This window comes from Topomyia yanbarensis, unplaced genomic scaffold, assembly GCF_030247195.1.
Source record: "Topomyia yanbarensis strain Yona2022 unplaced genomic scaffold, ASM3024719v1 HiC_scaffold_6, whole genome shotgun sequence".
NCBI lineage: Eukaryota > Metazoa > Arthropoda > Insecta > Diptera > Culicidae > Topomyia > Topomyia yanbarensis.
Genome location: NW_026683824.1, coordinates 334,818 through 356,923, shown reverse-complemented (window position 1 = coordinate 356,923; position 22,106 = coordinate 334,818). Strand labels below are relative to the sequence as shown.

General features: G+C 39.1%; 3 protein-coding genes across 3 annotated transcripts; 1 reads left to right on the top strand and 2 right to left on the bottom strand.

The window, feature by feature from the left end:
- Positions 1-2,082: 2,082 nt before the first annotated feature.
- LOC131695946 (histone H4-like) lies at positions 2,083-2,385 on the bottom strand. The gene has a single exon (XM_058984474.1). The coding sequence runs from the start codon at positions 2,383-2,385 to the stop codon at positions 2,083-2,085; it is 303 nt and encodes a 100-aa protein (XP_058840457.1).
- Positions 2,386-8,840: 6,455 nt separating this feature from the next.
- Positions 8,841-9,227, bottom strand: LOC131695945 (histone H2A-like). The gene has a single exon (XM_058984473.1). It carries the CDS (start codon positions 9,225-9,227, stop codon positions 8,841-8,843), a length of 387 nt encoding a protein of 128 aa, XP_058840456.1.
- Positions 9,228-13,949: 4,722 nt separating this feature from the next.
- LOC131695943 (uncharacterized) lies at positions 13,950-15,272 on the top strand. Its single transcript, XM_058984472.1, has one exon. It carries the CDS (start codon positions 13,950-13,952, stop codon positions 15,270-15,272), a length of 1,323 nt encoding a protein of 440 aa, XP_058840455.1.
- The last annotated feature ends 6,834 nt before the right edge of the window (positions 15,273-22,106 follow it).

Genomic DNA, 22,106 nt, shown 5'->3' with positions numbered 1-22,106 from the left:
TAGAAAGTTTCTTTTATTAACTAGTATTAAGTTTGCGCTTGGTAATTCTGTACTTTTACCAGTGAATCATGAGAAAATGTTTTTCTAATCTACAAACTCGAAGGTTTTTGCAAATCCTTCCAAGAAAATCATAGAATGTGGCAACTCTACTACTAAGCGAAAGCTACACCAAAACGAATGATGAAAATATTTTCATTTATCGAACAAAAGGACGGCCTTCCATCTGCATTGTAAAGTCTATAAATAGGAACACCTTGATGCGAGGCGTACTCATTCGGAGTGAGCTGCGAAAGGGGAAAGATGTATGTACGCAGTAAAAACAATCGTCGGTAAGGTTTTAATTGTTTTAAAAGATTCCCGTCTTGTATCAACATAGCTATCTACAAACCGTCCTTATTAGGACGAATGTAAAATGGAAAAAGAATTTAATTAGAAAGTTTCTTTTATTAACTAGTATTAAGTTTGCGCTTGGTAATTCTGTACTTTTACCAGTGAATCATGAGAAAATGTTTTTCTAATCTACAAACTCGAAGGTTTTTGCAAATCCTTCCAAGAAAATCAGTGAATGTCGCAACTCTGACACTAAGCGAAAGCTACACCAAAACGAATGATGAAAAGATGGGTTGGTGATGTATATGACATAACAGGGGTGTCGTGACCACACTTCGAAGTTATTTCAAATCTTGCAAAGCATAAATTGACATAATTTCAATGATTGTTCCTTTATGAATGAAATGACAAATTTTCAGGTCAACGCGGCAATAACTTTGCAATTTATAGAACAATTTTATATTTTTAGTTATCATATATTAACTGTCATCTCTTCCAAACAACTTAACCCTCTGCTGCCAACCCCGTGGTTTTGCAGGGTTAAGGAGAATCATTGTAAAATGTCCAATACATGATTTTATGTTGTTACCTCCACTAAAAACACTTCAGAACACTCCCACCTGTCATACATGCACATTGTCTGCTTGTTGAAATCATTATATGAAATTATTGACCTGTATTCAATGCGGAGAACTCGTTAATAAAATTGTTTTGCTGAATATACTAACGAACGGGATCCCCAGGAAAATTTCGCTGAGCCCGGTGAATCGAACTTAATGCGTAAAATTTAGCCATTTGAAAGAGATACAAGCAGAATTTTAAGAATATGATCATCGCGGTTATGTCCCGGACATTACCCGCTCCTAGGTTTTTGCTAAGTGTGTTCATTTTTGTACGAAAAAGATTCCGATGGTTGTTTCGAGAGATTTTAACATTGATATTTCAAAGGAAGAAAATTGTTCATTTCATGAATGAATGTCTCAACCAGCTTAGAATCCAGCGCATCCCCTATCAACGCAGACGCCAACAATAAAGGTTCTTTTCAAAACCACCATAATTATTATAAAGAATAACTTGAAACAATCCCACATATTTCATTGAGTATCATTCGATTTGAATTACAAGTCAAACGAGTAGTCACGACACTCCGGTTATGTCCTAGACATTACCCACCCATCTTTTTACGGTTGCTCAATCTCTCTCTCTCTCTCTCTCTCTCTCTCTCTCTCTCTCTCTCTCTCTCTCTCTCTCTCTCTCTCTCTCTCTCTCTCTCTCTTCCTGTGTGTGTGTGTGTGTGTGTGTGTGTGTGTGTGTTGTAATTGCTTCCTGATTGATACAGTACTAACTCACCAGCCATCAACTTTACTTTTATCATTCAGACCAATTAAAGGTACGCAAATTCATAGGTAGACAGGTAGGTGAAAGCGTGGTAAGCTAAAACGTGCGCGCGCGAAAAAAAGAGTCGGTCGGCGGTTCGTTGCTATCGAGAAACGAGCCGTTTTGTCCCATGATACGCAAGCTCAGGAGAAAGAAAAAGGAAATGCATATATGAAAAAAGGGAAACCCAGCGACTGAGCGCGTTGTAGTGTTACGACGGTCTCTCGCATATCCATCAAAATCGCACATTAAACAGTACGCCCCTGCAACGTGGATGAAAATTATGAAGGATACATTTCAAACTAATTCTTTTTTCTAAACATTTGGTGGCCCTGAAAAGGGCCTTTTGTGTTGTCGTGAACGTCGTGGTAGGGCTTAACCACCAAAACCGTACAATGTGCGTCCCTGGCGTTTAAGCGCATAGACGACATCCATCGCAGTGACGGTCTTCCGTTTGGCATGTTCAGTGTACGTCACAGCGTCCCGGATAACGTTTTCCAGAAAAATCTTCAGCACACCACGGGTTTCCTCGTATATCAAACCGGAGATTCGCTTCACTCCTCCACGTCGAGCCAGACGACGAATGGCGGGTTTGGTGATGCCCTGGATATTGTCACGAAGCACCTTGCGGTGCCGCTTAGCGCCTCCCTTGCCGAGCCCTTTGCCACGGCCAGTCATCTTCTTGGTTGTTGTAGGTAATAACTTAGTAGGCTAGCGCAGCACACCTGCAGCAGCGAGATTCCAATACCGAATGTTGCAATTCGGCCCATTGAGTAGCGCTTTTATACTGATGCACACACATTCTCAGTCGCCGCCGCATAGGAAGATTACCATGGCTGCTATCTATATGCTTACTCGTGATGTGTTGGTTTGAAGGGGAAATAGCGCGAACACGAAGTTCACTGTTGCCACTGTTTTAGTAGCTTGGGATTGCCGAAATCTGCTTTATCCGGACTAATGCTGACATGGTAGCATTTTCCCTGGAAAACGATTGCCCGGAAATTGATTCTCCTGAAAAAGAAAGAAAGAAAAAGTAAATCGAAAAACAAACGGGTTTTTTTTTTAACTTATAAAGATTTTCTATACATCCGTCTACATGGTACGTTATATTGGCTTCTATGGTACTTAAATATCGATATCTGATACTGATCTATGATGGAACAAATTGTTACTGATGAACAAACTATTTCTGTTTGATATTCTTCTACTGTTGGAATTTTATTGATTTCTAGGCGATTTTTTTTGCTCATACATAGTTTTTCTTTTTAGGAATATTTTGTCGTGACTAACGACTTACCTTTCAATATAGGGGCCCCTTTTCAAAATTTCGGCAGAAAAATGATGTAAGATTTTGAACGCTTATATCTTTTGTTGTACTGAATGGATTTAATCAATTTCTTCGGCATTTTGTCGAAAATATTTGTACCAATGTTGTATTAAATTTTGGAATATGTAGGACATTCATTATCAACGGAAAAATAGTGTTTTGAAAAATCTTTCGAAAACGACTCGGAAAAGTGAAAATTTTCAGCCCATCCCGCACAGAGCCGTCAAAATGGTGCAGCAAATAAACAATAAAATAATGAAAAGTTTATATATAGGTTCACTACATGTTTGTTCCTTTGATTATTCGTATTGGGTTGCTTGACGAGAGCAGTTGGTGGGGGAAAGCCGGCATATTAGTTTCGGTTATGTCATTAGAACCCGGGCGGAAAGGAAAGGCTCATGCACGCCACGAGAACGAGCGAGAAAGCGATAGTAGTGAATATTAGCGAAAGCGTTACGTACAATTTGAACCTTAATAACTTTTCTTCTACTAAACGGATTGCCAATCTTGTTTCATAAATCGGAAGGAAAACGTTCAACGCTTGCTACCGATACGTTGTTTGCTATATAAAATTTGTTTAAATAGTTCAAAAACTACTTTAAATGAGAATCAACATTAATGATAAAACCTATAAATAGGGGTGTCGCAGCTTTTCTCAAAGCCAGACGTGTGTAAGACGCAGTGCATAACAGACGTGCGTGGTCGTGAGAAGCTGCATCGGACGACCAATCAAATTGGCTACCACCGGAGAGAGGAAAAACGGTGGTGGCGGTGAGAAGGCCAAAAAGCCAAAGGCTAAGAAACGCAGTCACTGAAAAGGCGGTAGTAACTGCCACTAAAAATGCTACCAAAACATCGAAGGCTGCAAAGCGTACTCATTCGGTGTGAGCTACGAAAGGGGAAAGATTGTATGGATGTACGCAGTAAAAACAATCTTCGGCAAGGTTTGAATTGTTTTAAAAGATTCCCGTCTTGTATCAACATAGACAAACCGTCCTTATCAGGACGAAGGCAAAATGGAAAAAGAATTTAATTAGAAAGTTTCTTTTATTAACTAGTATTAAGTTTGCGCTTGGTAATTCTGTACTTTTACCAGTGAATCATGAGAAAATGTTTTTCTAATCTACAAACTCGAAGGTTTTTGCAAATCCTTCCAAGAAAATCAGTGAATGTGACAACTCTGCTACTAAGCGAAAGCTACACCAAAACGAATGATGAAAATATTTTCATTTATCGAACAAAAGGACGGCCTTCCATCTGCATTGTAAAGTCTATAAATAGGAACACCATGATGAAAACTGTGCTCATTCGGTGTGAGCTGCGAAAGGGGAAAGATGTATGTACGCAGTAAAAACAATCTTCGGCAAGGTTTGAATTGTTTTAAAAGATTCCCGTCTTGTATCAACATAGACAAACCGTCCTTATCAGGACGAAGGCAAAATGGAAAAAGAATTTAATTAGAAAGTTTCTTTTATTAACTAGTATTAAGTTTGCACTTGGTAATTCTGTACTTTTACCTGTGAATCGTAAGAAAATGTTTTTCTAATCTACAAACCCGAAGGTTTTTGCAAATCCTTCCAAGAAAATCAGTGAATGTGGCAACTCTGCCACTAAGCGAAAGCTACACCAAAACGAATGATGAAAATATTTTCATTTATCGAACAAAAGGACGGCCTTCCATCTGCATTGTAAAGTCTATAAATAGGAACACCATGATGAAAACTGTGCTCATTCGGTGTGAGCTGCGAAAGGGGAAAGATGTATGTACGCAGTAAAAACAATCGTCGGCAAGGTTTGAATTGTTTTAAAAGATTCCCGTCTTGTATCAACATAGACAAACCGTCCTTATCAGGACGAAGGCAAAATGGAAAAAGAATTTAATTAGAAAGTTTCTTTTATTAACTAGTATTAAGTTTGCGCTTGGTAATTCTGTACTTTTACCAGTGAATCATGAGAAAATGTTTTTCTAATCTACAAACTCGAAGGTTTTTGCAAATCCTTCCAAGAAAATCAGTGAATGTGGCAACTCTGCTACTAAGCGAAAGCTACACCAAAACGAATGATGAAAATATTTTCATTTATCGAACAAAAGGACGGCCTTCCATCTGCATTGTAAAGTCTATAAATAGGAACACCATGATGAAAACTGTGCTCATTCGGTGTGAGCTGCGAAAGGGGAAAGATGTATGTACGCAGTAAAAACAATCTTCGGCAAGGTTTGAATTGTTTTAAAAGATTCCCGTCTTGTATCAACATAGACAAACCGTCCTTATCAGGACGAAGGCAAAATGGAAAAAGAATTTAATTAGAAAGTTTCTTTTATTAACTAGTATTAAGTTTGCACTTGGTAATTCTGTACTTTTACCTGTGAATCGTAAGAAAATGTTTTTCTAATCTACAAACCCGAAGGTTTTTGCAAATCCTTCCAAGAAAATCAGTGAATGTGGCAACTCTGCCACTAAGCGAAAGCTACACCAAAACGAATGATGAAAATATTTTCATTTATCGAACAAAAGGACGGCCTTCCATCTGCATTGTAAAGTCTATAAATAGGAACACCATGATGAAAACTGTGCTCATTCGGTGTGAGCTGCGAAAGGGGAAAGATGTATGTACGCAGTAAAAACAATCGTCGGCAAGGTTTGAATTGTTTTAAAAGATTCCCGTCTTGTATCAACATAGACAAACATAGAATTTAATTAGAAAGTTTCTTTTATTAACTAGTATTAAGTTTGCGCTTGGTAATTCTGTACTTTTACCAGTGAATCATGAGAAAATGTTTTTCTAATCTACAAACTCGAAGGTTTTTGCAAATCCTTCCAAGAAAATCAGTGAATGTGGCAACTCTGCTACTAAGCGAAAGCTACACCAAAACGAATGATGAAAATATTTTCATTAATCGAACAAAAGGACGGCCTTCCATCTGCATTGTAAAGTCTATAAATAGGAACACCATGATGAAAACTGTGCTCATTCGGTGTGAGCTGCGAAAGGGGAAAGATGTATGTACGCAGTAAAAACAATCGTCGGCAAGGTTTGAATTGTTTTAAAAGATTCCCGTCTTGTATCAACATAGACAAACCGTCCTTATCAGGACGAAGGCAAAATGGAAAAAGAATTTAATTAGAAAGTTTCTTTTATTAACTAGTATTAAGTTTGCGCTTGGTAATTCTGTACTTTTACCAGTGAATCATGAGAAAATGTTTTTCTAATCTACAAACTCGAAGGTTTTTGCAAATCCTTCCAAGAAAATCATAGAATGTGGCAACTCTACTACTAAGCGAAAGCTACACCAAAACGAATGATGAAAATATTTTCATTTATCGAACAAAAGGACGGCCTTCCATCTGCATTGTAAAGTCTATAAATAGGAACACCTTGATGCGAGGCGTACTCATTCGGAGTGAGCTGCGAAAGGGGAAAGATGTATGTACGCAGTAAAAACAATCGTCGGTAAGGTTTTAATTGTTTTAAAAGATTCCCGTCTTGTATCAACATAGCTATCTACAAACCGTCCTTATTAGGACGAATGTAAAATGGAAAAAGAATTTAATTAGAAAGTTTCTTTTATTAACTAGTATTAAGTTTGCGCTTGGTAATTCTGTACTTTTACCAGTGAATCATGAGAAAATGTTTTTCTAATCTACAAACTCGAAGGTTTTTGCAAATCCTTCCAAGAAAATCAGTGAATGTCGCAACTCTGACACTAAGCGAAAGCTACACCAAAACGAATGATGAAAAGATGGGTTGGTGATGTATATGACATAACAGGGGTGTCGTGACCACACTTCGAAGTTATTTCAAATCTTGCAAAGCATAAATTGACATAATTTCAATGATTGTTCCTTTATGAATGAAATGACAAATTTTCAGGTCAACGCGGCAATAACTTTGCAATTTATAGAACAATTTTATATTTTTAGTTATCATATATTAACTGTCATCTCTTCCAAACAACTTAACCCTCTGCTGCCAACCCCGTGGTTTTGCAGGGTTAAGGAGAATCATTGTAAAATGTCCAATACATGATTTTATGTTGTTACCTCCACTAAAAACACTTCAGAACACTCCCACCTGTCATACATGCACATTGTCTGCTTGTTGAAATCATTATATGAAATTATTGACCTGTATTCAATGCGGAGAACTCGTTAATAAAATTGTTTTGCTGAATATACTAACGAACGGGATCCCCAGGAAAATTTCGCTGAGCCCGGTGAATCGAACTTAATGCGTAAAATTTAGCCATTTGAAAGAGATACAAGCAGAATTTTAAGAATATGATCATCGCGGTTATGTCCCGGACATTACCCGCTCCTAGGTTTTTGCTAAGTGTGTTCATTTTTGTACGAAAAAGATTCCGATGGTTGTTTCGAGAGATTTTAACATTGATATTTCAAAGGAAGAAAATTGTTCATTTCATGAATGAATGTCTCAACCAGCTTAGAATCCAGCGCATCCCCTATCAACGCAGACGCCAACAATAAAGGTTCTTTTCAAAACCACCATAATTATTATAAAGAATAACTTGAAACAATCCCACATATTTCATTGAGTATCATTCGATTTGAATTACAAGTCAAACGAGTAGTCACGACACTCCGGTTATGTCCTAGACATTACCCACCCATCTTTTTTTTTTTGCAAATCTAATGAAAAGCTGAAAAAATCAAGTCTGGCAACACTGGCTCCGGAATGGAAATGGTGGGGGAAGTATAGTAGCCGAATCGAACCGTATACAGAACGAAAAGGCACATGGCACGTACACGAGCGAGACAGGCGATAGTAGTGTTTATTCGCGACTATAAAAAAAATCGGTCGGTCTGTTTTGGTCATCATTCGTCGTTTGAACAGCATCACAGTGGTATCAGTAGTAGAGCAGAATTTTCGCGCCATGGCCCGTACGAAACAGACCGCCCGCAAGTCCACCGGAGGGAAAGCTCCCCGCAAACAGTTGGCAACGAAGGCTGCCCGTAAAAGTGCCCCAGCTACGGGTGGCGTTAAGAAGCCCCATCGCTACAGACCAGGAACTGTCGCGCTGCGAGAAATTCGTCGCTATCAGAAGTCGACAGAGCTACTAATCCGCAAGCTGCCCTTCCAGCGTCTGGTTCGTGAGATCGCGCAGGACTTCAAAACCGATCTGCGCTTCCAGAGCTCAGCCGTCATGGCCCTTCAAGAAGCCAGCGAGGCTTACCTGGTTGGTTTGTTCGAGGATACCAATCTGTGCGCTATCCATGCCAAGCGAGTGACCATCATGCCGAAAGACATCCAACTGGCTCGCCGGATCCGTGGGGAGCGGGCCTAAATTTGGTGTGTGCCCATCACCCCCCAGAACGAAACAGCAACAAACGGTCCTTTTCAGGACCACAACCAATCATATTTTACTAAGAATTATTAGCAGAAATTTTCCGTTTCCCTCCAAAAATGCTCAGGCGGGTGGCTGTGTGTGTTTGTTAGACAGCACGCCGATGGGGGATTTTTTGCCAGCAGCACCACCTCGTACCGATCGACAGTAGTAGCGTGTGAAAAACAAGACCCATTGAGGGAAATCTTGCGCGGCCGATTTGTGATTTAGCACCAAATCGATGAGTGAACTTTTGAGAGATTGGGTGAAATCGTCAATGCCATGATATGAGGGAAACTATTATTAAGCGTCTGACGAGCATTGCAAAAAAAAAAAACTTGTGCAATGCTCACAGAAATGTACGTTGATGATTATCGGAGTGAAAATCAAATTAACTCTTTTTATCAGAAGAAAATAGTCGCCCTGAAAAGGGCGGTTTTTACGGCTAGAAAGGAGCGGGATTTAAGTTGCTGCGGAGGCCCTCTTTTCAGTCTTCTTCGGCAGCAGTACGGCCTGTATGTTAGGCAACACGCCACCCTGAGCAATGGTCACACCGGAGAGCAGTTTGTTCAGCTCTTCGTCATTTCGAATGGCCAGCTGCAGATGACGGGGGATGATTCTGGTCTTTTTGTTATCGCGAGCAGCGTTTCCTGCCAGCTCCAGTACTTCGGCGGCAAGATATTCCATCACAGCTGCCAAGTAGACGGGTGCTCCGGCACCGACACGTTCAGCATAATTTCCCTTCCTCAGCAGACGGTGAATTCGGCCAACAGGGAACTGGAGACCGGCACGAACTGAGCGGGATTTTGGCTTTCCCTTCACTTTTCCTCCTTTACCGCGTGCAGACATTGTTGTAGGTTTATCGCTGTGCGCGTTCGTGTGTAGTCACGTAGACAATACGAGTAACACTGATGCCACTCGCGCACACAGCACCCCTTGTTATGCATTCGCTTCATTGCACATCGTTCGCCAAAGGGGCGGAGTAGCGAACGAACGAAACGCGCTAAACACAAAAAAGATGGGTGGGTAATGTCTAGGACATAACCGGAGTGTCGTGACTACTCGTTTGACTTGTAATTCAAATCGAATGATACTCAATGAAATATGTGGGAATGTTTCAAGTTATTCTTTATAATAATTATGGTGGTTCTGAAAAGAACCTTTGTTGTTGGCGTCTGCGTTGATCGGGGATGCGCTGGATTCTAAGCTCGTTGAGACATTCATTCATGAAATGAACAAATTTCATATTTTCTTGCTTTGAACTATCAATGTTAAAATCTCTCGAAACAACCATCGGAATCTTTTCCGTACAGAAATGAACACGCTTAGCGAAAAACTAGGGGCGGGTAATGTCCGGGACATAACCGCGATGCTCATATTCTTAAAATTCTGCTTGTATCTCCTTCAAATGGCTAAATTTTGCGCATTAAGTTCGATTCACCGGGCTCAGCGAAATTTTCCTGGGGATCCCGTTCGTTAGTATATTCAGCAAAACAATTTTATTACCGAGTTCTCCGCGTTGAATACAGGTCAATAATTTCATATAATGATTTCAACATGCAGACAATGTACATGTATGACAGGTGGGAGTGTTCTGAAGTGGTTTTAGTGGAGGTAACAACATAAAATCATGTATTGGACATTTTACAATGATTCTCCTTAACCCTGCAAAACCACGTGGTTGGCAGCAGAGGGTTAAGTTGTTTGGAAGAGATGACAGTTAATATATGATAACTAAAAATATAAAATTGTTCTATAAATTGCAAAGTTATTGCCGCGTTGACCTGAAAATTTGTCATTTCATTCATAAAGGAACAATCATTGAAATTATGTCAATTTATGCTTTGCAAGATTTGAAATAACTTCGAAGTGTGGTCACGACACCCCTGTTATGTCATATACATTACCAACCCATCTTTTTCCATTTTGCCTTTGTCCTAATAAGGACGGTTTGTGGATAACTATGTTGATACAAGACGGGAATCTTTTAAAACAATTCAAACCTTGCAGACGATTGTTTTTACTGCGTACATCCATACGATCTTTCCCCTTTCGCAGCTCACGCCGAATGAGCACACTTTTCATCAAGCTGTTCCTATTTATTGACTTTACAATGCAGATGGAAGGATGTCCTTTTGTTCGATAAATGAAAATATTTTCATCATTCGTTTTGGTGTAGCTTTCGCTTAGTGGCAGAGTTGCCACATTCACTGATTTTCTTGGAAGGATTTGCAAAAACCTTCGGGTTTGTAGATTGGAAAAACATTTTCTTATGATTCACTGGTAAAAGTACAGAATTACCAAGTGCAAACTTAATACTAGTTAATAAAATAAACTTTCTAATTAAATTCTTTTTCCATTTTGCCTTCGTCCTAATAAGGACGGTTTGTGGATAACTATGTTGATACAAGACGGGAATCTTTTAAAACAATTCAAACCTTGCAGACGATTGTTTTTACTGCGTACATCCATACGATCTTTCCCCTTTCGCAGCTCACGCCGAATGAGCACACTTTTCATCAAGCTGTTCCTATTTATTGACTTTACAATGCAGATGGAAGGACGTCCTTTTGTTCGATAAATGAAAATATTTTCATCATTCGTTTTGGTGTAGCTTTCGCTTAGTGGCAGAGTTGCCACATTCACTGATTTTCTTGGAAGGATTTGCAAAAAACCTTCGGGTTTGTAGATTGGAAAAACATTTTCTTATGATTCACTGGTAAAAGTACAGAATTACCAAGCGCAAACTTAATACTAGTTAATAAAAGAAACTTTCTAATTAAATTCTTTTTCCATTTTGCCTTTGTCCTAATAAGGACGGTTTGTGGATAACTATGTTGATTCAAGACGGGAATCTTTTAAAACAATTCAAACCTTGCCGACGATTGTTTTTACTGCGTACATCCGTACGATCTTTCCCCTTTCGCAGCTCACACCGAATGAGCACGGTTTTCATCATGGTGTTCCTTTTTATTGACTTTACAATGCAGATGGAAGGACGTCCTTTTGTTCGATAAATGAAAATATTTTCATCATTCGTTTTGGTGTAGCTTTCGCTTAGTGGCAGAGTTGCCACATTCACTGATTTTCTAGGAGGGATTTGCAAAAACCTTCGGGTTTGTAGATTGGAAAAACATTTTCTTATGATTCACTGGTAAAAGTACAGAATTACCAAGGGCAAACTTAACACTAGTTAATAAAAGAAACTTTCTAATTAAATTCTTTTTCCATTTTGCCTTCGTCCTAATAAGGACGGTTTGTGGATAACTATGTTGATACAAGACGGGAATCTTTTAAAACAATTCAAACCTTGCAGACGATTGTTTTTACTGCGTACATCCATACGATCTTTCCCCTTTCGCAGCTCACACCGAATGAGCACGGTTTTCATCATGGTGTTCCTTTTTATTGACTTTACAATGCAGATGGAAGGACGTCCTTTTGTTCGATAAATGAAAATATTTTCATCATTCGTTTTGGTGTAGCTTTCGCTTAGTTGCCACATTCACTGATTTTCTTGGAAGGATTTGCAAAAACCTTCGGGTTTGTAGATTGGAAAAACATTTTCTTATGATTCACTGGTAAAAGTACAGAATTACCAAGCGCAAACTTAATACTAGTTAATAAAAGAAACTTTCTAATTAAATTCTTTTTCCATTTTGCATTCGTCCTAATAAGGACGGTTTGTGGATAACTATGTTGATACAAGACGGGAATCTTTTAAAACAATTCAAACCTTGCCGACGATTGTTTTTACTGCGTACATCCATACGATCTTTCCCCTTTCGCAGCTCACACCGAATGAGTACGCTTTGCAGTCTTCGATGTTTTGGTGGCATTTTTAGTGGCAGTTACTACCGCTTTTTCAGTGACTGCGTTTCTTAGCCTTTGGCTTTTTGGCCTTCTCACCGCCACCACCTCCACCAACGTTTTTCTGCTTCTCTCCGATGGTAGCTGATTTGATTGGTCGTCCGATGCAGCTTCTCACGACCACGCACGTCTGTTATGCACTGCGTCTTACACACGTCTGGTTTTGAGATAAACTGCGACACCCCTATTTATTGGTTTTATCATTAATGTTGATTCTCATTTAAAGTAGTTTTTGAACTATTTAAACAAATTTTATATAGCAAACAACGTATCGGTAGCAAGCGTTGAACGTTTTCCTTCCGATTTATGAAACAAGATTGGCAATCCGTTTAGTAGAAGAAAAGTTATTAACGTTCAAAATGTACGTAACGCTTTCGCTAATATGCACTACTATCGCTTTCTCGCTCGTTCTCGTGGCGTGCATGAGCCTTTCCTTTCCGTCCGACTTCTAATGGCTTAACCAAAATTAATATCCCGGCTTTCCCCCACCAACTGCTCTCGTCAAGCAACCCAATACGAATAATCATAGGAACAAACATGTAGTGGACCTTTATATAAACTTTTCATTATTTTATTGTTCATTTGCTGCACCATTTTGACGGCTCTGTGCGGGATGGGCTGAAAATTTTCACTTTTCCGAGTCGTTTTCGAAAGATTTTTCAAAACACTATTTTTCCGTTGATAATGAATATCCTACATATTCCAAAATTTAATACAACATTGGTACAAATATTTTCGACAAAATGCCGAAGAAATTGATTAAATCCATTCAGTACAACAAAAGATATAAGCGTTCAAAATCTTACATCATTTTTCTTCCGAAATTTTGAAAAGGGGCCCCTATATTGAAAGGTAAGTCGTTAGTCACGACAAAAAGGACGAACCTTCGTCTCGCTACACGATCGTATATAAGCGATATGTAGTGATTTTTGCTACCAATCGAATCATTCGTGTTTCGACTAGCGAGCTGAACGGACGCTCCCGAATAAGCGAGCATAGGCAAGCAATCGGAGTTCATACAGTAGCAAAGTGGAAAAAAAACTGCGCATTTAGTTTCGTCTCCCGCGAGTGCGACAACCGGCATAGACCGGGAAAGCCTCCGCTGCCCTTTGCGTTAGGGTAGTGTCCGCCGGAATAGAAAAACAAATTGCCATTGGAAATAAAAACAGTGTGAAAGTGAAAAAACAGTTCTGCCGTCGATCGGACAGGTTATTTTTGAGTGCAAAGTGAAGTGAAAAACCACGTAACTCGACTCGTTTCCCGTGATAGTGAAAACCGGTATCGACCGGGAAGCACTACCGGATGCAAAAACCCGCGAAAAGTGACGCTATAGGTGTGAAATCGATAAGTGACGCTGTAAGCAGTGAAAAAACCGCCTGCCGCGAGTGACGCGGTCGGACGTGTCGCAACAGGTAGTGAAAAAATCGCCAGTGAAGCCAACTGTTGTGCAAAAGCTTAGCTTACGGAAGTGAAGTGACGCTATCGGCACAGACAAACAGACGTATCGCCGCTATCAGAACGCGGCCAGTGTTGTGCAAAAGTGACGGAATCGGTAAATAAAAATCCTACAACGGATAGTGATTGCAAACGGCACAGTGCGTAAAACCAGTTTTTAGTTGATTGTATTTTTTGCCTCTTCAATTTCCCTGCAATAAATCTGCAACGTTACCAGTGATCGGCTAGATTATTTCGGCCGGCCGAATGGCCTCAACATCGACGTACGGGCTGCCTCGGCCGCCGGATGATACTGGAGCTGGATGTCCGAGCTGGATGGACCCAGAGGGAAAGCACGGCAAGGTGATCGTACTTTCACTCAAGGCTGCTAATGAGGGAGTGTTGCCAAAAAACCATCCCTTCACCGTCGGTAAGTCAATCCAACTTTTAATTGGTAATGCATATACCGCTACAACCGAATCAAAAGGGACCAAATATATTTTAAAAGTAAGACAGCAAGTTCACGCCACCAAACTGCTTGGGATGAAAACATTGTTCGACGGCACACCGGTTGAAATTACAGCGCATCCCACGCTTAACTACAGTAGGTGCATTGTAAACTGTTCGGAGGTCAATGAAATGTCACAGGAAGATTTGCTAACCGAGCTTGCTCCCCAAGGAGTGATAGCAATACGCCGGTTCACCAAAATGGTGGACAAGGTGAAAGTCAATACGTCCACCATGGTACTTACGATGGAAGGAACCACCTGGCCACAGTTCATATATTTTGGAGCACTCAGAGTACCGACGCGATTTTATTACCCCGTACCCATGCTATGCTTCAACTGTCTCGAGTATGGACACACAAAAGCTCGCTGCAAAAGTGCATCCAGATGCCAAAACTGCTCGGCCCACGAGCACAAGGCTGAAGACTGTAAGGGGGCAGCTAACTGTTTCCACTGTAAGGAAGGGCATAAACCAACCGACCGGAACTGCCCGGTATATAAACGGGAAAATGAAATTGTCAAGATAAAGGCGGAACAAGGGTTATCGTTCGGAGAGGCTAAAAAAATATACGACAGTCGCGTTGGTGCAAAATCGTACGCCAACATAAGCAAAAGGCTAATAGTACCACAAGAAAGCAACAGCAAGGACAAAGAAATTGAAAGTCTAAAAGCAGAGATAACTGCCCTTCGGAACCAGCTCACTTCTGTCATCGCCGAACTTAAGAGTCGCCCAAGCTGCCAATGCAAAAAAACTGTTGAAGGGAAAATATCAAAGCAAGAACAACGGAACAAACGTGCTAAGGAAATATCACCGGAAATAACAACTGGAACCGAATTTCGTCCTCCCCCTTTGAAAAAAGTTTCTTCAAAAATGAATAATAGCACCCAACCTGGCAACAATAGTCAAATAGTAACAACACAACCGATGTTAGAAGACCCGATTGAAACCGTCAATTCTGATACTAATACGGAAGAAATGAGCATCACGGATAATGAATCTGACCGATCCGATACAATTGTCATTAATCGAAAGGGGAAAAAGAAATTTTATCGAACCAATAATGCAACCACCAACCAACAATAATAGAAGGAAGAACCGAGTTAATTTAGTTGACAACAATTTTGCACTACAATGGAACATCAGAGGATTAAGAGGCAGACTACCGGAACTGCAGTTGCTAATTAACCAATACTCTCCTAGTATATTGGCACTGCAAGAAACTATGACGCCAATCAATTCAACCCCTACCATCAAAGACTATGAAATGCACCTGATTGAAGGATCCAACAATAATATCAAACACGGAGTTGCACTTGGTGTGAGAAAGGGCATTCCTCACAACAGACTGCAAATTAAAACCGACATGCAAGCAGTAGCCGTCCAAATAGATACTGGTTCCAAAACAACGGTTGCCAGTATATACATACCCCCAAGCGAATATTCATCCAAGAAAATCGAAGAACAGCTTAATGAACTGATTCTACAGTTGCCTGAACCAGTAGTGCTGCTGGGGGACTTCAATGCCGCTAGCACCGAGTGGGGTTCCAAGTACACTGATCGGAAAGGACAAATGCTAGAAAAATTCCTCAGAGACAAAGGACTGATTTGTCTCAACGACGGCACGGACACCAGAATCGATTTCTCAAACGGTAAAATGACTGCAATTGACCTCTCGATAGTATCCTGGCAAATTTCAGACAAATTCAGCTGGCAAGTGGAGGATGACAACCATGGCAGTGATCACTTCCCTGTCAGACTGATCACTGGCCGTTCGTCTCCGACAGTTTGTGCAAGACCTCGATGGCGATACGACGACGGGAATTGGGAGAAATTCCAGGAAGAGATAAATCGAAATCTGAATCTATCGAAAGAATATACGGCCAATGAATTCAGCCAGCTCATTTTCAACGCGGCCAAGAAATCGATTCCACGGACTAGTGGCCGCCCGGGACCCAAATCGGTACCGTGGTGGAATGATGAAGTAAAGAAAGCTGTAAAATACAGAAGGAAAACACTTCGAGCACTCCGACGGTTGAACAACAACGATGCAAAAAAGGATCAGGCCCTAAAAGAGTTTCAGACAGCACGAAAGAATGCAAGGACTGCTATCGATGAAGCTAAGAAGTCCAGTTGGAAGAAATTCGTCGAAGAAATCAATCCGGCCACAAATTCCAAGAAGATTTGGGAAAAAATCGATGCTCTTAGCGGTAAAAGGCGGAACAATAAAAGATGGGTGGGTAATGTCTAGGACATAACCGGAGTGTCGTGACTACTCGTTTGACTTGTAATTCAAATCGAATGATACTCAATGAAATATGTGGGAATGTTTCAAGTTATTCTTTATAATAATTATGGTGGTTTTGAAAAGAACCTTTATTGTTGGCGTCTGCGTTGATAGGGGATGCGCTGGATTCTAAGCTGGTTGAGACATTCATTCATGAAATGAACAATTTTCTTGCTTTGAAATATCAATGTTAAAATCTCTCGAAACAACCATCGGAATCTTTTTCGTACAGAAATGAACACACTTAGCAAAAAACTAGGAGCGGGTAATGTCCGGGACATAACCGCGATGATCATATTCTTAAAATTCTGCTTGTATCTCTTTCAAATGGCTAAATTTTACGCATTAAGTTCGATTCACCGGGCTCAGTGAAATTTTCCTGGGGATCCCGTTCGTTAGTATATTCAGCAAAACAATTTTATTACCGAGTTCTCCGTATTGAATACAGGTCAATAATTTCATATAATGATTTCAACAAGCAGACAATGTGCATGTATGACAGGTGGGAGTGTTCTGAAGTGGTTTTAGTGGAGGTAACAACATAAAATCATGTATTGGACATTTTACAATGATTCTCCTTAACCCTGCAAAACCACGGGGTTGGCAGCAGAGGGTTAAGTTGTTTGGAAGAGATGACAGTTAATATATGATAACTAAAAATATAAAATTGTTCTATAAATTGCAAAGTTATTGCCGCGTTGACCTGAAAATTTGTCATTTCATTCATAAAGGAACAATCATTGAAATTACGTCAATTTATGCTTTGCAAGATTTGAAATAACTTCGAAGTGTGGTCACGACACCCCTGTTATGTCATATACATCACCAACCTATCTTTTCATCATTCGTTTTGGTGTAGCTTTCGCTTAGTGGCAGAGTTGCGACATTCACTGATTTTCTTGGAAGGATTTGCAAAAACCTTCGAGTTTGTAGATTAGAAAAACATTTTCTTATAATTCACTGGTAAAAGTACAGAATTACCAAGCGCAAACTTAATACTAGTTAATAAAAGAAACTTTCTAATTAAATTCTTTTTCCATTTTACATTCGTCCTAATAAGGACGGTTTGTAGATAACTATGTTGATACAAGACGGGAATCTTTTAAAACAATTAAAACCTTACCGACGATTGTTTTTACTGCGTACATACATCTTTCCCCTTTCGCAGCTCACACCGAATGAGTACGCTTCGCATCAAGGTGTTCCTATTTATAGAATTTACAATGCAGATGGAAGGCCGTCCTTTTGTTCGATAAATGAAAATATTTTCATCATTCGTTTTGGTGTAGCTTTCGCTTAGTGGCAGAGTTGCCACATTCACTGATTTTCTTGGAAGGATTTGCAAAAACCTTCGGGTTTGTAGATTAGAAAAACATTTTCTTACGATTCACAGGTAAAAGTACAGAATTACCAAGCGCAAACTTAATACTAGTTAAAAAAGATGGGTGGGTAATGTCTAGGACATAACCGGAGTGTCGTGACTACTCGTTTGACTTGTAATTCAAATCGAATGATACTCAATGAAATATGTGGGAATGTTTCAAGTTATTCTTTATAATAATTATGGTGGTTTTGAAAAGAACCTTTATTGTTGGCGTCTGCGTTGATAGGGGATGCGCTGGATTCTAAGCTGGTTGAGACATTCATTCATGAAATGAACAATTTTCTTGCTTTGAAATATCAATGTTAAAATCTCTCGAAACAACCATCGGAATCTTTTTCGTACAGAAATGAACACACTTAGCAAAAAACTAGGAGCGGGTAATGTCCGGGACATAACCGCGATGATCATATTCTTAAAATTCTGCTTGTATCTCTTTCAAATGGCTAAATTTTACGCATTAAGTTCGATTCACCGGGCTCAGTGAAATTTTCCTGGGGATCCCGTTCGTTAGTATATTCAGCAAAACAATTTTATTACCGAGTTCTCCGTATTGAATACAGGTCAATAATTTCATATAATGATTTCAACAAGCAGACAATGTGCATGTATGACAGGTGGGAGTGTTCTGAAGTGGTTTTAGTGGAGGTAACAACATAAAATCATGTATTGGACATTTTACAATGATTCTCCTTAACCCTGCAAAACCACGGGGTTGGCAGCAGAGGGTTAAGTTGTTTGGAAGAGATGACAGTTAATATATGATAACTAAAAATATAAAATTGTTCTATAAATTGCAAAGTTATTGCCGCGTTGACCTGAAAATTTGTCATTTCATTCATAAAGGAACAATCATTGAAATTACGTCAATTTATGCTTTGCAAGATTTGAAATAACTTCGAAGTGTGGTCACGACACCCCTGTTATGTCATATACATCACCAACCTATCTTTTCATCATTCGTTTTGGTGTAGCTTTCGCTTAGTGGCAGAGTTGCGACATTCACTGATTTTCTTGGAAGGATTTGCAAAAACCTTCGAGTTTGTAGATTAGAAAAACATTTTCTTATAATTCACTGGTAAAAGTACAGAATTACCAAGCGCAAACTTAATACTAGTTAATAAAAGAAACTTTCTAATTAAATTCTTTTTCCATTTTACATTCGTCCTAATAAGGACGGTTTGTAGATAACTATGTTGATACAAGACGGGAATCTTTTAAAACAATTAAAACCTTACCGACGATTGTTTTTACTGCGTACATACATCTTTCCCCTTTCGCAGCTCACACCGAATGAGTACGCTTCGCATCAAGGTGTTCCTATTTATAGAATTTACAATGCAGATGGAAGGCCGTCCTTTTGTTCGATAAATGAAAATATTTTCATCATTCGTTTTGGTGTAGCTTTCGCTTAGTGGCAGAGTTGCCACATTCACTGATTTTCTTGGAAGGATTTGCAAAAACCTTCGGGTTTGTAGATTAGAAAAACATTTTCTTACGATTCACAGGTAAAAGTACAGAATTACCAAGCGCAAACTTAATACTAGTTAAAAAAGAAACTTTCTAATTAAATTCTTTTTCCATTTTGCCTTCGTCCTGATAAGGCCGGTTTGTCTATGTTGATACAAGACGGGAATCTTTTAAAACAATTCAAACCTTGCCGACGATTGTTTTTACTGCGTACATACATCTTTCCCCTTTCGCAGCTCACACCGAATGAGCACAGTTTTCATCATGGTGTTCCTATTTATAGACTTTACAATGCAGATGGAAGGCCGTCCTTTTGTTCGATAAATGAAAATATTTTCATCATTCGTTTTGGTGTAGCTTTCGCTTAGTGGCAGAGTTGCCACATTCACTGATTTTCTTGGAAGGATTTGCAAAAACCTTCGGGTTTGTAGATTAGAAAAACATTTTCTTACGATTCACAGGTAAAAGTACAGAATTACCAAGCGCAAACTTAATACTAGTTAAAAAAGAAACTTTCTAATTAAATTCTTTTTCCATTTTGCCTTCGTCCTGATAAGGCCGGTTTGTCTATGTTGATACAAGACGGGAATCTTTTAAAACAATTCAAACCTTGCCGACGATTGTTTTTACTGCGTACATACATCTTTCCCCTTTCGCAGCTCACACCGAATGAGCAGTTTTCATCATGGTGTTCCTATTTATAGACTTTACAATGCAGATGGAAGGCCGTCCTTTTGTTCGATAAATGAAAATATTTTCATCATTCGTTTTGGTGTAGCTTTCGCTTAGTAGCAGAGTTGCCACATTCACTGATTTTCTTGGAAGGATTTGCAAAAACCTTCGAGTTTGTAGATTAGAAAAACATTTTCTCATGATTCACTGGTAAAAGTACAGAATTACCAAGCGCAAACTTAATACTAGTTAATAAAAGAAACTTTCTAATTAAATTCTATGTTTGTCTATGTTGATACAAGACGGGAATCTTTTAAAACAATTCAAACCTTGCCGACGATTGTTTTTACTGCGTACATACATCTTTCCCCTTTCGCAGCTCACACCGAATGAGCACAGTTTTCATCATGGTGTTCCTATTTATAGACTTTACAATGCAGATGGAAGGCCGTCCTTTTGTTCGATAAATGAAAATATTTTCATCATTCGTTTTGGTGTAGCTTTCGCTTAGTGGCAGAGTTGCCACATTCACTGATTTTCTTGGAAGGATTTGCAAAAACCTTCGGGTTTGTAGATTAGAAAAACATTTTCTTACGATTCACAGGTAAAAGTACAGAATTATCAAGCGCAAACTTAATACTAGTTAATAAAAGAAACTTTCTAATTTAATTCTTTTTCCATTTTGCCTTCGTCCTGATAAGGCCGGTTTGTCTATGTTGATACAAGACGGGAATCTTTTAAAACAATTCAAACCTTGCCGACGATTGTTTTTACTGCGTACATACATCTTTCCCCTTTCGCAGCTCACACCGAATGAGCACAGTTTTCATCATGGTGTTCCTATTTATTGACTTTACAATGCAGATGGAAGGCCGTCCTTTTGTTCGATAAATGAAAATATTTTCATCATTCGTTTTGGTGTAGCTTTCGCTTAGTAGCAGAGTTGCCACATTCACTGATTTTCTTGGAAGGATTTGCAAAAACCTTCGAGTTTGTAGATTAGAAAAACATTTTCTCATGATTCACTGGTAAAAGTACAGAATTACCAAGCGCAAACTTAATACTAGTTAATAAAAGAAACTTTCTAATTAAATTCTATGTTTGTCTATGTTGATACAAGACGGGAATCTTTTAAAACAATTCAAACCTTGCCGACGATTGTTTTTACTGCGTACATACATCTTTCCCCTTTCGCAGCTCACACCGAATGAGCACAGTTTTCATCATGGTGTTCCTATTTATAGACTTTACAATGCAGATGGAAGGCCGTCCTTTTGTTCGATAAATGAAAATATTTTCATCATTCGTTTTGGTGTAGCTTTCGCTTAGTAGCAGAGTTGCCACATTCACTGATTTTCTTGGAAGGATTTGCAAAAACCTTCGAGTTTGTAGATTAGAAAAACATTTTCTCATGATTCACTGGTAAAAGTACAGAATTACCAAGCGCAAACTTAATACTAGTTAATAAAAGAAACTTTCTAATTAAATTCTTTTTCCATTTTGCCTTCGTCCTGATAAGGACAGTTTGTCTATGTTGATACAAGACAGGAATCTTTTAAAACAATTCAAACCTTGCCGACGATTGTTTTTACTGCGTACATACATCTTTCCCCTTTCGCAGCTCACACCGAATGAGCACAGTTTTCATCATGGTGTTCCTATTTATAGACTTTACAATGCAGATGGAAGGCCGTCCTTTTGTTCGATAAATGAAAATATTTTCATCATTCGTTTTGGTGTAGCTTTCGCTTAGTGGCAGAGTTGCCACATTCACTGATTTTCTTGGAAGGATTTGCAAAAACCTTCGGATTTGTAGATTAGAAAAACATTTTCTCATGATTCACTGGTAAAAATACAGAATTACCAAGCGCAAACTTAATACTGGTTAATAAAAGAAACTTTCTAATTAAATTCTTTTTCCATTTTGCATTCGTCCTAATAAGGACGGTTTGTAGATAACTATGTTGATACAAGACGGGAATCTTTTGAAACAATTCAAACCTTGCCGACGATTGTTTTTACTGCGTACATCCATACGATCTTTCCCCTTTCGTAGCTCACACCGAATGAGTACGCTTTGCAGCCTTCGATGTTTTGGTAGCATTTTTAG

What these genes read in the sequence shown, in the direction of transcription:
- LOC131695946 (XM_058984474.1), bottom strand. Translation starts at nt 2,385, where the DNA reads ATGACTGGCCGTGGCAAAGGGCTCGGCAAGGGAGGCGCTAAGCGGCAC.
- LOC131695945 (XM_058984473.1), bottom strand. Translation starts at nt 9,227, where the DNA reads ATGTCTGCACGCGGTAAAGGAGGAAAAGTGAAGGGAAAGCCAAAATCC.
- LOC131695943 (XM_058984472.1), top strand. Translation starts at nt 13,950, where the DNA reads ATGGCCTCAACATCGACGTACGGGCTGCCTCGGCCGCCGGATGATACT.